The 16,610-nt window shown below is 40.3% G+C and overlaps 1 protein-coding gene across 5 annotated transcripts in view; it reads right to left on the bottom strand.

Moving 5' to 3' along the window:
• DRC11 (dynein regulatory complex subunit 11) overlaps positions 1-16,610 on the bottom strand; it is a 170,030-nt gene that overhangs the window by 48,303 nt on the left and 105,117 nt on the right. For all 5 annotated transcript variants that reach the window (XM_082396881.1, XM_082396878.1, XM_082396879.1 and 2 more), the window contains 2 exons: positions 7,041-7,108; positions 3,195-3,277 (listed from right to left, as the gene is read on the bottom strand). In XM_082396881.1, coding sequence (XP_082253007.1) covers positions 3,195-3,277; positions 7,041-7,108 — 151 coding nt within the window. The remainder of the gene's footprint in view (positions 1-3,194; positions 3,278-7,040; positions 7,109-16,610) is intronic.

Genomic DNA, 16,610 nt, shown 5'->3' with positions numbered 1-16,610 from the left:
GGAAATTTTTCATGAATAAAAATTCTTAGTATTTGTTCTGTTCCTTGGCTTTGGTTTTCTTCTTCAGGGATGTGTATTATCTTTGCCTGCCTATGTGAATTTTCTTTGCCTACCTTTAGTACTTGTTACTTTCTTTTGAAACCTTTTAATCTTGTTCATTTCTAGTTTTATTTTAAAAAAATTTCTGTCTTTCACATTTCATTTCTCTTAAAGCATGGTTTGTGGACTTCATTCATTCTTGTATTCACTGTAATTTAGTTTTGTCCTAAAATGATTTTTCTCCTTTATTTAAAATATTCCTGGAATTTTGTGTAACTCATTTCTGCACTTTTCTAATTCCATTTTATGTGTTCTTACATATCTTCTATAATTTTCTTAATGTATATTAGCTTGGTTTGAAAGAGTAGGTTCCAGTTATGTCTGCTTTGTGGGCATGTCTTTTTGTGATGATACTTTGCTCCTTATTCTTTCTTTTTTAATAGACATCTGGCATGGGCTTTGACCTTGACATTTTCCATTGCTTAAATTTATATGAGTTAATATTCCTGTATGTTTAGAAGATAGCTTGGGTCAGGGTAGCTTTTTAAATTTCATAGAGTCCCCTCTTCTGTTGTTTTCATATATGTTATTAGTATGGTGGCTTGCTTTTTGAGATGTCCTTGTCCTGTTCCCCTCCCCCAATTTATTCTGGACCTTTTCTCTCCCTCATCTCTGTTGTTCCTATTCAATTGTGGTTCTACTCCCAAGAGTTTCTTCTCAGTATAAGGCTGTGTCTTGGAAGGGTCAATTTCAAGAGCATCCAGAGGTTGGACTGTTCTCGCCCGTTCATACTTTCTGATTCTATCCATTTTCACGCACCTGCTGTTGAAGTGAGCAAACCCCTCTCAATTCCAGCTGCAGTTACTACCCTGGTCTGCTGTGCTTTCCAGTGAGCGCTTGCTGGCTATTTTGGGGTTCTTTTGTTTTTTGTCCCCAATGGCTTGCACTTTGGGCTTTGAGGGGAAACTTGGTTATTTTGTTTTTGTGTTAATGTTGTCCACAGGTGTTTGCTTTCGCCATCTAGTTGCTTTGTCTATTTTTATGTGGGGATCTGGGAAGATCCACTGCCATCTTTTCAAGCTAAGGATCTTAACCGGGAAAAAGAAGACAAACGTGGAAAAGACCAAAGGGAGCCAATCCTTGTGGCGATTTGACTGATTTTGCTAGACTGGGTCATTTACATTTGAGGTCACTCTTAAGAGGTTGATTCATTTGCTTTGACCTTAAGCATCTTCAAGATGCTGCCTGGAAACTGACAAAGAGATCAGTGAGGAAGTCCAAGATGGATAAGAAATTAGTAAGAAGATGAGAAATATGTCCATTAATTCTCTGAGACTCTACCATGTGCTAGGCACTGTACTAAAAACTAGGAATTCAGTGATAAGCAAAAAAGACATGATATGAAGGAAGAAACCAGACAAGGAGAGAGACAGCACTCAGAGATCCCAATCGTAAGCAAAGAGGTAGGCTTCTGCTAAAAGTGTTATTTTTTCATATGAACAGAATTAACAGAACATAATCAAGGCAATCCAGGAGAAAACCCTGCAGTACTTGAATAAGAAACACATAAAATAAACAGAAACCCAACAGATATTACAGTACATTTTCTGGTAAAATCTTACACCATTAGGAAATATGCTCCTCCAAGCCCCTGAGAAGGAAATGTGGCTTTATTTCAAAGGGATTAAAGTGATCATTTTTTGATCCAAGGAAAATGTCAGCCTTTTTGCTCCTGCAGGCCAAAACTGGGTCAGTGTAAACACTGGAATGAATAACTCGGAAATGGGTTATAATACAGTTTTAAAAAGAGAGAATCCACGTGTCTACTCTAGTACCAAAACAATTTTAAAAGGAGGGTGGGAGGGAAATCTCTCCAGAACGATGGTACCTGCTAGAAGAGGAGACAGAAATAGGATATTCCCACTTTACAACCACCATAGCAAAAACTGATGCAGGCAGACGTCATCGGCGGATGCCTACACCTTTAAGATGGTTGGGAACAGAATCTCCAGAGCCTCAAACTATCCCCCACAGATTATTCATTGATTACAAAGGGGACAATGGAGCTTTACGATGGAGAAATCTGTGGAACAGCACCTTCGCCAGTGATTAAACTTAACATCACTAGTGATGGGACAAAGCGTCATTTTTGTGCCCTCAATGTGAAAGACTGAGAAGGACACGATATTACCTGTAGTTTTCCTGTCAAAAATGTTTAACATGAATCAAGTCAGGAGGAAACCATCAAACCATCAAACCAATTCAGTTGAAGGAGAGTCTGTAAAACGGCTCAGACTCTTTAAAAATGTCAATGTTGTGAAGGACTGGAAAAGCCTGTAAATTGGTGCTGATTAAAGGAATGAAAGGGGACGAAGAAGATATGACCATCACATCCGTGATCCCTGACTGCATTTGGGATTGAGAAAGACAAACAGTTACAAAGGATGTTATTTATTAGGACTATCGGGAAAATTATTAACTAGATATTACCTAGTGGAAACAGTACGACATTAATGTTAAATTTTCTGAGTGTGATTATCTTTTCGTGGTTACGTAGGTGAATGTCCTCAGTTGACTGTAGCTGTATGAAAGTGAAAATGATATCTGCATTAGGGTGGTAGGAGTATCAAGAATTTTAAGCTTTAAATATGTTTTCAGATCCTCATGATATTTTTTAAAAATTAAGAGAAAAACATTAGCTGAAGATGGTGATAGCAAATGTGCCCTCTTTTTCCTCCCAACTACTCCTGTGGTGGCCCCTAGATGGAATTCTGGAAGGAATTTCTCCTGTGAGGACTCTGTGTTGGAAGTACCAGGGACTGCCCCCTAGGGCATTTTGATAACCAGAGCACATGAACAATTCCTCATTTCCTCAATTCAGTTTAAGCCACAAAGAATGCCTCCAGGAACCCTGCTAGTAGGTTTGGAAACCTGCTTCTACCACATTAGGGGAGAGAGCTGGACCCATTGGATCACAGCAAAGAATGAACTCAAATCAATTCAATCCAACAAACATTTACTGCAAGCCACTAAGGGCCAGATTTTAGGTTGGACAAAAGCACAGACGAAACATACTTCCGGCTGTTGGGTCCTCAAAACCCAAGGGGTGACATACATATGTGACACATACATGCATTATTCTTTGTGTACTTTACCAATGTAATCAGAGAGGTTGACTTTCAGAGCCTGGATCAGTAAGCCTTCTTCCACTAGTTCCTTATACAGAGATTCGATGGTCCTGGGGATAAAGCAGACCATCTATTCTGTGAGCAAACACATCAAATCAGCAGTACTGATGTTAATCATCACATACTCAGAGAACTTTAACCAGATCTCATTCAAAGTACATTTGAATGTATGCAAATAAGTTGATTTCTGAAGCGTTACTACAATTTGGGGATAAATTAGGCTTTTTAAAAACAATACTTGCACTCGTCCATGGGTATACCTGATGTTTCCCATTAATAAGAATTATATCTTTGGGCATCTGAGACCAGCTATAACTCCTGCAGTCTGCCCTTTCATCAGCCTTCATGATGGCACAAATATGAATTAGAAATTACCCAATAATAGTAACATAACGGGGCCATAATTATATATTCAGTTAGCATCTGCAAGCTGTAATAAATCATCAGTCCTTCGCGAAATTGACGTTTCCTTTTAACTCCATAGCATAATAGTTTAAAAGAAATATCTATAAAAAACAAAGGCTTATAATGGAAATCATTTTAATATGAAAGACAAAATATTATAATTTTTTAGGAGGATGTTATACTCTTCCATAGTGTTTACAGATGACAAAACCTCTTCTCTAAGGGGGCCTTGGGCATGTAGCCAGCATAGTGGTAATTTATACTACTTGAGGAAAAAAATGGAGGTAGTATCCCACTTAATGAATGAAACTCCCAGTGAAATTAACTGGGGCTTGGCTTGCTGGAATTCAGCTAGATCATGCTCAAATACGGTTCAACAGAGTCCTTCGAGATGTTTTGTCTTTTCCCTTTTCATTTTTAGGGGCCTGATGCTTTGGTTCAACCCCAGTCTTTCTTTAGACTGAAGAATTGTAAATATAACTATTTTTAAACTGTTCTTTGATTGTTCAATGATCCAAGTTAGTGTGATTAAAAGAGACTCAAGAACATCAGTGAGATTCAAACCAAATACCATCGGGATAGATGTTAATTCAATGACTCCAGTCTTTGGTTGACTGAAATTTTATTCTATCAAATATATTTAAAATAGTGTGCCCTCAGCTGAGAATTAAGAAAGTTTTAATTGTAATGGAATTTGGGATGACAGTATCTGACCTATACCAAGGCAGTATCAACTGTAGTGTTTTGACTTGAATATTCGTTTAACATAAATATATGCATAAAATATTAACATAAAATTGAATAAGATTCTCTAAAATAATCCAAACCAAATATCTTAAGACTCTGGGAACACAAACCTATATTTGGATCTTTCCAGTGAAATAAACTCTTGCTATAGAATAAAAAATTTCAACTCTAAAACTACCTTATATGGCTACCTTATATGGCTGAGCCAGTTTGAAAGCCCTAGGCCCCCTTTTTTCTGGACAGCCAACCTACCAGCCTGGGGCTGCCTTGAGTGAACAGAAAAGCATCATGACCAGGAATGGTCAGGGAGGAATCCCAAATTGTAAACTAATAATAGATCATCCTAATCATTAACCAGGAAGTGGCTGAGAAGAGATGGTCCCTTTCTGAGCACGGCCACATACAGTGACCAGGAAGAGATAGATGAGGGAGCTAAGAGTGATAAATCTATTTAAATTGATTTTTCAGGAGGCCATTACAATACTCAACAATAACAATCCCTGTGAATGGCAGGGAGCATGAAATGTCCCTTGAATACCTTGACTGTCAGCACACTGTTGAGTAGTTTTGTGATGGGGAAAAAAAAAAAAAAGTAAATAAATAAAATAAAACCACCTTATAAACTATGATAAAAATACTGATTTAAGGTTTATACTAACTGGATGAGAGAAACATAAGTTGTCTTACAGTGTCTTGGCAGAGAACTAGCCCATTTATTGAATCCCACTTAATGAATAACATAGAGTCTTTAAAATTAAAATGAAAAGTCTTCCAGGAATAAGATGATCAGGTATTTTTGCACTTTTGGGTATAAAAGTGAATAAAATACTACTGGTCTTTCTTCATTTCACTAGAGAATTGCTGTAGCTCATTTATAATAGTTCAACTGTAAAGAAACATATGCAAAGAACACATTCATTGACTAACAGACACGGTCCATGAACCACACGTGTGTGCTCTGTGTTGTTAAAGCAGAATTGTATTCAGTTAAGCGACTATTTAAATGCAGAGAATGTGAATAGATAATTTTAACTTAGTGGTCAGCTCATCTTGGCAGATTTGAGTTTAGCTCTGGGTGGTCACTCAATAAGACACTTAGCAGAATCTTCTTCTCCTGAAAGACTGAGGTAAGGACAAAGGAGAAAAGTGGCATGTGAAAGTCACTGAAAGACAGCAGTGGCCCTGCGGGTAGGTAGGGGCTGGACCTTCCTCCAGGGAAGGGACTACAACATCCCCCCCGAGGGGGCGTCATTGTTGGTGCATCGGTAGATGGGTTCCTCCCCAGGAACTGGGCACCTGAATCTCAGAATGCTGACCAGGTAGCGGTCAGCCAAAGCTCTTGACCTTGAACTTCTCCCTAAACAGTGGAACGTCATGTGAGGAAGCCTGCAGCTCCTCCCTCTAGCGATATCCTGTGGGAGCCTTTTCTCCCCAGAGCCAAAGCCCACACCAAGGCTGGGTGTCTCTCCAGAGGCTGCCTGCCAGGGCCCTGGGCGTGTGCACCAGCTCTGGGGTGCTCTGGTCCCCACTTCTCCTGTGGATGGTTCCAAGCTGGCTTCCTCTCTCGTGGGTCTTCTTTCAAGCAGAGTTTGGGACTGTATCAGCGCACCAAAAGGGGAACAAGGGAACACCCCAAACAGGGAGCAACACCTGTTACCCATTAACAAACCCATGGGAAAAAAGGTATACATTCAAAATGATTTCTGAGGGCTTCCCTGGTGGCGCAGTGGTTGAGAATCTGCCTGCTAATGCAGAGGACATGGGTTTGAGCCCTGGTCTGGGAAGATCCCACATGCCGCAGAGTGACCAAGCCCGTGCGCCACAACTACTGAGCCTGCGCGTCTGGAGCCTGTGCTCCGCAACAAGAGAGGCCGCGATAGTGAGAGGCCCCACGCACCGCGATGAAGAGTGGCCCCCGCTTGCCGCAACTGGAGAAAGCCCTCGCACAGAAACGAAGACCCAACATAGCAATCAATCAATCAATCAATCAATAAATCTTAAAAAAAAAAAAAGATTTCTGACATTCACTTCCTAGGGATTTTAATTAAATTCCTTGAAAATGTTTGAAAACCTAGGCCCTATTTATTTCCAATAGTAAAGCACTGAAGCCCATTTCAGCTTAAAAATGAGCATTTATAATTATTCGTTAATATCAAAGTTCAGCCGATGAAGCTCAAGGAAATGGAAGTATCCTTTTACAGTGAGACAAATCCTCATCCCTTCCTTCAAGGAGCATTTAGGAAGGGCCTCAGCGGGCCGGGCCCAGGGGCGGGCATGTAATCTGAACTGTCTCTGCCCTCAAGGACCGCAAGCCTCAGCGTTCCCTCAAAAGCTGTAGCAGGATGCTATTTCTCAAAAAAATTTCTTGAGAACCCCACGAATTTTAAAACTTAAAAAAAGTCACACGGCCTTAAAAGCGATGGGGCCTGAGTCTGCCTTCCAGGCGCCCCCTCTCCACTGCGTCTCCCCAGTCGAGGACGCTGGCCTGCATGCAGGACTGCAGAGGGGTCTCCGTGCTTTCGCCCACCACACTCTTCCAGGATGAAGGGGTGTGGTGTACAGAGCAGTGGGGGGGTTGCCCTTCCCAGACCAGGCCGAGGACTCAGGCCACGTCCTATGCTCTTTTCTGGGGTGCCCCCCACCCCATTGTGCACCCCTCACCTGTCAGCCGTTGGGTCTTTATCCTTCTTCCCCACTTTCCATTTTTTGCCTTTCTCCTTTTTATTTTTCTGGAAGAAAATGGAAAAAAAAAACCCATTTAGTAAAAACAAGCTTCGTGCAAACAAGAAAAATGAGCTCCAGAAATTAGCTAAGGAAGCTGATTTTGGCTGGTGGCGTAGGGGAATGGGAGGTGGGAAGTCAATCGTGGTACACGGAGCTGCAACACTTACATCGTGAACATAGGGACTGGCATTGAGGTGGCCACCCTGAAACCTGCGTGGACTGTCCCAGCAGGCCCCGAGCATCCTGGTTCTTCTTCTGGGCCCTGGGATGCTTACTACAGAGGATGAGAGTGCCGAGTGCACAGGCAATCAAGCTGTGCTTTTCTTTGGTATCTGATCACCCCTCTGTTAGCATCAGGACCCAAACCTGGAGCCCAAAGAGTGAGGCAAACATCCAACTTTGGTTCCCAAAGGGCTTTGCACTCAGATCCTTGTGCCGGCTGGAGGGCAGTGCTCACAATGTGGTCCGTTAAAGCAGTGCTGATCGCTGCACTATTCTGTCTAAAATCTCCACCAGTACCTCCCCATTGCCCACAGGATAAAGTTAAAATTCCGCAGCCTGGCCCCTTTCTTCCTTTGTTGTCTCATCTTCTATCTCAGGCCTCCTCAGGTGACTCTTGCTCCCCATCACAAAGGACTCCCTCCAGGTTCTTTCTTAATGCTCCATCATCTTTCACTCTTGCATGTCCCTTTCCCCATTCATTCATTCATTTCATTCATGCTTTCATTTATTGTTTTTATTGCAGCATAATGTACATAAAGTATACCCACATCAGATTGATTAACATTTTACATTTAATTTTTACATATAACCATATAACTACCACCCAGTTGAAAATACAGAACATATTTTCACCATTCCTGAATTCTCTCTCACACTGCTTTCCGGTCTGTAGGTAACCACCACTCTGACTTCTCTGGGGATTTGCATCGCCTGTTCTTGAACATGGACTCTTACAATATAAACTCTTTTTTTTTCAAATTTAACATCTTTATTGGAGTATAATTGCTTTACAGTGTTGTGTTAGTTTCTGCTGTATAACAAAGTGAATCAGCTATATGCATATGTATATCCCTATATCCCCTCCCTCTTGCATCTCCCTCTCATCCTCCTTATCCCACCCCTCTAGGTGGTTGCAAAGCACAGAGCTGATCTCCCTGTGCTATGCAGCTGCTTCCCACTAGCTATCTATTACACATTTGGTAGTGTATATATGTCAATGCTACTCTCTTACTTCATCCCAGCTTACCCTTTTCGCTCCCTGTGTCCTCAAGTCCATTCTCTACGTCTGTGTCTTTATTCCTGTCCTGCCCCTAGGTTCATCAGAACCATTTTTTTTTTTTTTTAGATTCCATATATATGTGTTAGCATACAGTATTTGTTTTTCTTACTTCACTCTGTATGACAGACTCTAGGTCCATCCACCTCACTACAAATTACTCAATTTCATTTCTTTTTATGGCTGAGTAATATTCCATTGTAAATATGTGCCATATCTTCTTTATCCATTCATCTGTCGATGGACACTTAGGTTGCTCCCATATCCTGGCTATTGTAAACAGAGCTGCAATGAACATTGTGGTACATGACTCCTTTTGAATTATGGTTTTCTCAGGGTATATGCCCAGTAGTGGGATTGCTGGGTCATATGGTAGTTCTATTTTTAGTTTTGTAAGGAACCTCCATACTGTTCTCCAGAGTGGCTGCATCAATTTACATTCCCACCAACAGTGCAAGAGGGTTCCCTTTCCTCCACACCCTCTCCAGCATTTATTGTTTGTAGACTTTTTGATGATGGCCATTCTGACCAGTGTGAGGTGATACCTCATTGTACTTTTGATTTTCATTTCTATAATGATTAGTGATGCTGAGCATCCTTTAACGTGTTTGTTGGCAATCTGTATATCTTCTTTGGAGAAATGTCTCTATACAAATTGTGAAATTTTTGGTTCATACCAATGGAAAAATGCCATTGGTATTTTGATAGGGATTGCATTGAATCTGTAGATTCCTTTGGGTAGTATAGTCATTTTCACAATGTTGATTCTTCCAATCCAAGAATATGGTATCTCTCTCCAACTGTTTGTATCAACTTTAATTTGTTTCATCAGTGTCTTATAGTTTTCTGCATACAGGTCTTTTGTCTCCTTAGGTAGGTTTATTCCTAGGTATTTTATTCTTTTTGTTGCAATGGTAAATGGGAGTGTTTCCTTAATTTCTCTTTCAGAATTTTTGTCATTAGTGTATAGGAATGCAAGAAATTTCTGTGCATTAATTTTGTATCCTGCTACTCTACCAAATTCATTAATTAGGTCTAGTAGTTTTCTGGTAGCATCTTTAGAATTCTCTATGTATAGTATCATGTCATCTGCAAACAGTGACAGTTTTATTTCTTCTTTTCCAATTTGGATTCCTTTTATTTCTTTTTCTTCTCTGATTGCCATGGCTAGGACTTCCAAAACTATTTCGAGTAACAGTGGTGAGAGTGGGCAACTGTGTCTTGTTCTTGATCTTAGAGGAAATGGTTTCAGTTTTTCACCATTGAGAATGATGTTGGCTGTGGGTTTGTCATATATGGACTTTATTATGTTGAGGTAGGGTCCCTCTATGCCTACTTTCTGGAGAGTTTTTATCATAAATGGGTGTTGAATTTTGTCAAAAGCTTTTTCTGCATCTGTTGAGATGATCATATGGTTTTTCTCCTTCAATTTGTTAATATGGTGTATCACATTGATTGATTTGAATATACTGAAAAATCCTTGCATTTCTGGGATAAACCCCACTGGATCATGGTGTATGGTCCTTTTAATGTGCTGTTGGATTCTGTTTGCTAGTATTTTGTTGAGGATTTTTGCATCTGTGTTTTTGCATCAGAAATATTGGCCTGTGGTTTTCTTTCTTTGTGACATCTTTGTCTGGTTTTGATATCAGGGTAATGGTGGCCTCATAGAATGAGTTTGGGAGTGTTCCTCCCTCTGCTATATTTTGAAAGAGTTTGAGGATAGGTGTTAGTTCTTCTCTAAATGTTGGGTAGAATTTGCCTATGAATCCATCTGGTCCTGGACTTTTGTTTGTTGGAAGATTTTTAATCACAGTTTCAATTTCAGTGCTTGTGATTTGTCTGTTTATATTTTCTATTTCTTCCTGGTTCAGTCTCGGAAGTTGTGTTTTTCTAAGAATTTGTCCATTTCTTCCACGTTGTCCATTTTATTGGCATATAGTTGCTTGTAATAATCTCTCATGATCCTTTGTATCTCTGAAGTGTCAGTTGTTACTTCTTTTTCATTTCTAATTCTATTGATTTGCGTCTTCTCCCTTTTTTCCTTGATGGTTCTGGCTAATGGTTTATCAATTTTGTTTATCTTCTCAAAGAAACAGCTTTTAGTTTTATTGATCTTTGCTATTATTTCCTTCATTTCTTTTTCATTTATTTCTGATCTGATCTTTATGATTTCTTTCCTTCTGCTAACTTGGGTTGTTTTTTGGTTTTTTTTTAAAAATTAATTTATTTACTTATTTATTTATTTTTGGCTGTGTTGGGTCTTCGTTTCTGTGCAAGGGCTTTCTCTAGTTGCGGTGAGCAGGGGCCACTCTTCATCGCGGTGCGCGGGCCTCTCACTGTCGCGGCCTCTTGTTGCAGAGCACAAGCTCCAGACGCGCAGGCTCAGTAGTTGTGGCTCACGGGCTTAGTTGCTCTGCGGCATGTGGGATCTTCCCAGACCAGGGCCCGAACCCGTGTCTCCTGCATTGGCAGGCAGATTCTCAACCATTGCACCACCAGGGAAGCCCCTTGGGTTGTTTTTTAGTTCTTCTTTCTCTAATTGCTTTAGGTGTAAGCTTAGGTTGTTTATTTGAGATGTTTCTTGTTTCTTGAGGTAGGATTGTATTGCTATAAACTTCCCTCTTAGAACTGCTTTTGCTGCATCCCATAGGTTTTGGGTCATCGTGTTTTCATTGTCATTTGTTTCTAGGTATTTTTTGTTCCTTCTTTGATTTCTTCAGTGATCTCTTGGTTATTTAGTAGTGTATTGTTTAGCCTCCCTGTGTTTGTATTTTTTACAGTTTTTTTCCCTGTAATTAGTATCTAGTCTCATAGCGTTGTGATCAGAAAAGATACTTGATATGCTTTCAACTTTCTTAAATTTACCAAGGCTTGATTTGTGACCCAAGCTATGGTCTGTCCTGGAGAATGTTCTGTGAGCACCTGAGAAGAAAGTGTATTCTGTTGTTTTTGGATGGAGTGTCCTATAAATATCAATTAAGTCCTTCTTGTTTAATGTGTCATTTAAAGCTTGTGTTTCCTTATTTATTTTCATTTTTGGTGATCTGTCCATTCGTGAAAGTGGGGTGTTAAAGTCCCCTACTCTTATTGTGTTATTGTCGATTTCCCCTTTTATGGCTGTTAGCATTTGCCTTATGTATTGAGGTGCTCCTATGTTGGATGCATAAATACTTACAATTGTTATATCTTCTTCTTGGATTGATCCCTTGATCATCATGTAGTGTCTTTCTCTGTCTCTTGTAATAGTCTTTTTTTTTTAAGTCATTTTTGCCTGATATGAGAATTGCTACTCCAGCTTTCTTTTGATTTCCATTTGCATGGAGTATCTTTTTCCATCCCCTCACTTTCAGTCTGTATGTGTTCCTAGGTCTGAAGTGGGTCTCTTGTAGACGGCATTATGTACAGGTCTTGTTTTTGTATCCATTTAGCCAGTCTATGTATTTTGGTTGGAGCTTTTAATCCATTTACATTTAAGGTAATTATCAATATGTATGTTCCTATTACCATTTTCTTAATTGTTTTGGGTTTGTTATTGTAGGTCTTTTCCTTCTCTTGTGTTTCCTACCTAGAGAAATTCCTTTAGCATTTGTTGTAGAGCTGGTTTGGTGGTGCTGAATTCCCTTAACTTTTGCTTGTCTGTAAAGGTTTTAATTTCTCCATCAAATCTGAATGAGATCCTTGCTGGGTAGAGTAATCTTGTTTGTAGTTTTTTCCCTTTCATCACTTTAAATATGTCCTGCCACTCCCTTCTGGCTTGCAGAGTTTCTGCTGAAAGATCAGCTGTTAACCTTATGAGGATTCCCTTATATATTATTTGTTGCTTTTCCCTTGCCTCTTTTAATATTTTTTCTTTGTATTTAATTTTTGATAGTTTGATTCATATGTGTCTTGGCATGTTTCTCTTTGGGTTTATCTGGTGTGGTACTCTCTGTGCTTCCTGGACTTGACTATTTCCTTTTCAATGTTAGGGAAGTTTTCGACTATAGTCTCTTCAAATATTTTCTCAGACCCTTTTTTTTTCTCTTCTTCTTCTGGGACCCCTATAATCCGAATGTTGGTGCGTTGAATGTTGTCCCAGAGGTCTCTGAGATTGTCCTCAATTCTTTTCATTCTTTTTTCTTTATTCTGCACCCTGGCAGTTATTTCCACCATTTTATCTTCCAGCTCACTTATCTGTCTTCTTCCTCAGTTATTCTGTTATTGATTCCTTCTAGAATATTTTTAATTTCAGTAATTGTGCTGTTCATCACTCTTTGTTTTCTCTTTAGTTCTTCTAGATCCTTGTTGCATGTTTATTGTATTTTCTCAATTCTCTTTCTGACATTTTGGATCTTTACTATCATTACTCTGAATTCTTTTTCACGCAGGTTGCTTATTTCGTCTTCATTTATTTCGTCTTGTAGGTTTTTACCTTGCTCCTTCGTCTGTAACATTTTTTTGTTGGTTCATTTTTTTTGATGGGTGGTGCTGTATTCCTGTCTTACTGGTTGTTTGGCATGAGACGTCCATCACTGGAGTTTGCAGGCAGTTGGATAGAGCTGGGTCTTGGTGCTGAGATGAGGACCTCTGGGAGGCCTCACTCTGATTGATATTCCCTGGGGTCTGAAGTTCTCTGTTAGTCCAGCGATTTGGACTTGGAGCTCCCATCACAGGAGCTCGAGCCCAACCTTGAGCCCACAAGCTTTGTGGCATGGTTAAAAAAAAAAAAAAAAAGAAAGAAAGAGAGAAAAGAAAAAAAGGAGCAGTACAATATCAAAGAATAAAAAACAAAATGAAATTAGAAAGATAAAAAAATATATTAGGAAAAATAAAACTATAGTTGAAACAACTGCAACAAGATAAAATAAAACCACAACAGAAAAAAGAAAAAAAAAAAGTTTGGGTGGGAAACAAGCCAAAAGGAGAGAAAAATAATAAAGTATAAAGAATGAAATAAAATTAGAAAAGTAAAAGATTTATTAGGAAAAATAAAAATATAAAAGAATCAACAACAATGAATCAACAAGTTTAAACAGAACTCCAATCGAAAAGAGGAAAAAACCAAAAGCCTTGGCTATGGGGGCGGAGTTTAGGTGGGGGGTGGAACTTAGGCAGGCGTGGGGTTTTGGGTGGGGTGGAGCCTAGGCAGGTGGGGGGTGATGTTCAAGCGTGGGGCAGGGCCTCTGCTTAGGACCTGTGCAGAAGGAGAGAAGCAACACATCAGAAGGAGGGTCTCTGGAATGTGGAGTTCCAGAGTTTGGAGGTAGGGCCCTGAGTGAAGGTGTGTGCGTGGGGTTTAGGCCCAGTGTGTTGGAGGGGTTCTCAGAGGGGGTCTCCGAGTGTAGAGGTGGGGCCCTGGGTGGGGGTGCAGGGGTGGGGCTTGGGCTCTCTGTGGCAGGAGGGAGGCTCCGAGGGCAGAGGATTAGGCCCAGGAGCCCAACAGGCTCCCCGCTACCTGAGTGGACAGGGAAAGCACTGGCCCCATTCCCTTCCGTTCCTTCATGCCCCTCCCCAACTGTCTCCCCCAGGGTCTCCTCCATCGCTGCTGGACCCCTAACCGTGGGTGGGTCTTGCTGGGTGTAGGAACTCCTACCCTCCCCCAGCTGCCCCCAGGGGTGCCGGTCCCGGAGGTCCAGCCTTTACTTTTGCTCCCCCTTCCCCCCACCCTCTCCCTCAGGACCCACGCAGCTGGAGGGGGCCTCAGTGGGCAGAGGTTCAGGCCCAGGATCTCAGCAGGCCCCCAGGGTCCCAAGTGGGCATGGGAAACCTGGCCATGCTCCCTTTTGATCCTATGTCCTCCCAATGGTCCCCCAATTTCCCCCTTCGGGCGTGGGATCCCTTCCCCTCCCCCAGCCATCCCTCAGGGACGCCAGTCCCATCCCGCCTCCACTTCTCCTCTCCCTTCACTCCCCCCACACCCACGTCCTACCCGGTCGCTGGGGATTCCTCCTCCCATCCCCTCAGGTGTCCGTGGTCCCCCACAAGTGCCTGGTAGGTGCCCTAGCTGTGAGGAGATGTGAATTCCGTGTCCTCCTAGTCTGCCATCTTGACTCTGCACCCCATAAACTCTTTTAGGTCTGGCTTCCTCCAATCAGTATTACAATTCCAAGGTTCACATATGTGGTTACAAGTAGCTATACTTCATGTTTTTCAGTATTTTAAAATTTAAAGTTCTTATTTTGAGATAATGGTGGATTCACATGCAGCTGTAAGAATGGCTATGGAGAGATGTAACCTTTAGCAGGTTCCTCCTAAGGGTAACATCTGGCAGAACTTTCTCACAAGGTCACAACCATGATCTTGACTTGATACTGATACAGCTGAGATCCAGGATGTTTCTATCACCCCAAGGGTCCTTCCAGTTGCTCTTTCAGAGTAACCCTTGCTTCCCTCCCACAACCAATCCAGCTTTACTAGAAACCTCTAATCTGTTCTGTTTCTACAGTTTTGCCCTTTCAGGAATGTTCTATCAGCAGAATCATACAGTATGTTACTTTCTTGCTTTTTATTCATCATAATTCTCAGGAAATTTGTCCAGGTCATTGTATGCATGAATAGTTTGTTCTTTTTTTTTATTATTATTGCTGTTTCTAGTTTTGGGCTATCATGAATTGACTAAGGTGCAACAAATGTCTGTGTGTGTGTGTGGAAGTTTTCATTTCTCTGGGATAAATGCTCATGAGTACAATTGCTGGGTTCTATGGTAGTTGTATGTTTGTTTTTTTTAAGAAATGCCAAATTTTGTGCAGAGTGGTCATACCATTTTACACTCCTACCAATCATGTAAAAGTGATCTAGTTTGTCCCCATTATCTTAGGCAATTGGTGTTGCCATTGCTTTTATTTTAGCCATCCTCATGGGTATGAAGTGATTCCTCTGTGGTTTTAATCTGCATTTCTCTAATGGCTAACAATGTTGGACACTTTTCTGTGCTCTTTTTCCCTCTGTACATCCACTTGGGTGAAATGTCTCCATGTCTCTTGTCCATTTTATAATCGGATTGTTTTGTTTTCTAACTGTTGAGTTTTGAGAGTTCCTTGTATGTTCTACATACTAGCTCTTGGTCAGATATGTGCTTTACAAATGTTTTGTTCCAGTCTGTAGCTTGTCTTTTCACCCTCTTCACAGGGTCTTTCACAGAACAAACAGTTTTAACTCTGATGAAGTTCAAGTTTTCCTCTAATGGATTTGTGCTTGCAGTGTTAATTTTAAGAACGCTTTGCTAGTCTTACATCCCAAAGATTTTTTTCCTATATATTTTTTCTAAAACTTAACAGCTTTACATTTTACATCTAAGTCCATGATCTGTTTTGAGTTATTTTTTGTACAATATGTGAGACTTAGCTCAAGGTTCATTTTTTTTTTTTTTTTGGTCTGTGGATGTCCAGTTGCTCCAGCACCATTTATTGAAAAGGTTATCCTTCCTCCCTTGAACTGCATTTGCATCTTTGTCAAAAATCAGTCAGGCCTATTTGTGTGAGCCTATGTCTCAGTTGTCTGTTTTGTTTCATTGATCTACAGTTTAACCCTCTACCAATAGCAAACAGTCTTGATTACTGTAGCTGTATAATAAACCTTGAAATTAGGTAGATGGATTCTTTTTACTTTATTCCTCTTTTAAAAAATCATTTTAGCAATTCTAGATTCATTGTCTTTCCATATAAATTTTAGGATTATCTTGTCTATGTTTATAAACTATCTTTCTGGGATTTTGATAAGAATTGGATTAATCTTGTATATTGATGTGGAAAGAATTGACATCCTTACATTTTGTTTTCCAATCCATATGCATAGTATGTTTATCTATTTAGATCTTCTTTCTTTCATCAGCATGGTGTAGTCTTAGCATACAAGTCCTACACATGCTTTGTTAGCTTTACACCTAAGTATTTCATTTTTGAGTGATTTTAAGAGATATTTTTAATCTTGGTGTCCATCTGTTCATTGCTAGTAAACAGAAATATGATTGATTTTTTTATGTTCCCCTTGTACCCTATAACCTTGCTGAACGCACTTTTTATTTCTAGGAGTTTCTTTGAGATTTTCTAAGTAGACAATCATGTCGTCTGCAAATAGGGACTGTTTATTTTTTTAATTTCCTTTGCTTGTCCTACTGCACTGGCTAAAACATCTAGCACTATGTTCAATAAAAGTGCAGTGAGTGGACACACTTGCCTTATTCCCAGTCTTAGGAGAAAAGCATTTAGTCTTTCACTGTTAAGTAGAAGGTTAGCTGTAGGTGTTTT

The sequence above is a fragment of the Balaenoptera borealis genome, assembly GCF_965194805.1.
Source record: "Balaenoptera borealis genome assembly, chromosome: 6".
Classification (NCBI taxonomy): Eukaryota; Metazoa; Chordata; class Mammalia; order Artiodactyla; family Balaenopteridae; genus Balaenoptera; species Balaenoptera borealis.
Note: the sequence above shows the minus strand (reverse complement) of the source record. Positions and strands in the feature narration are given on the sequence as shown.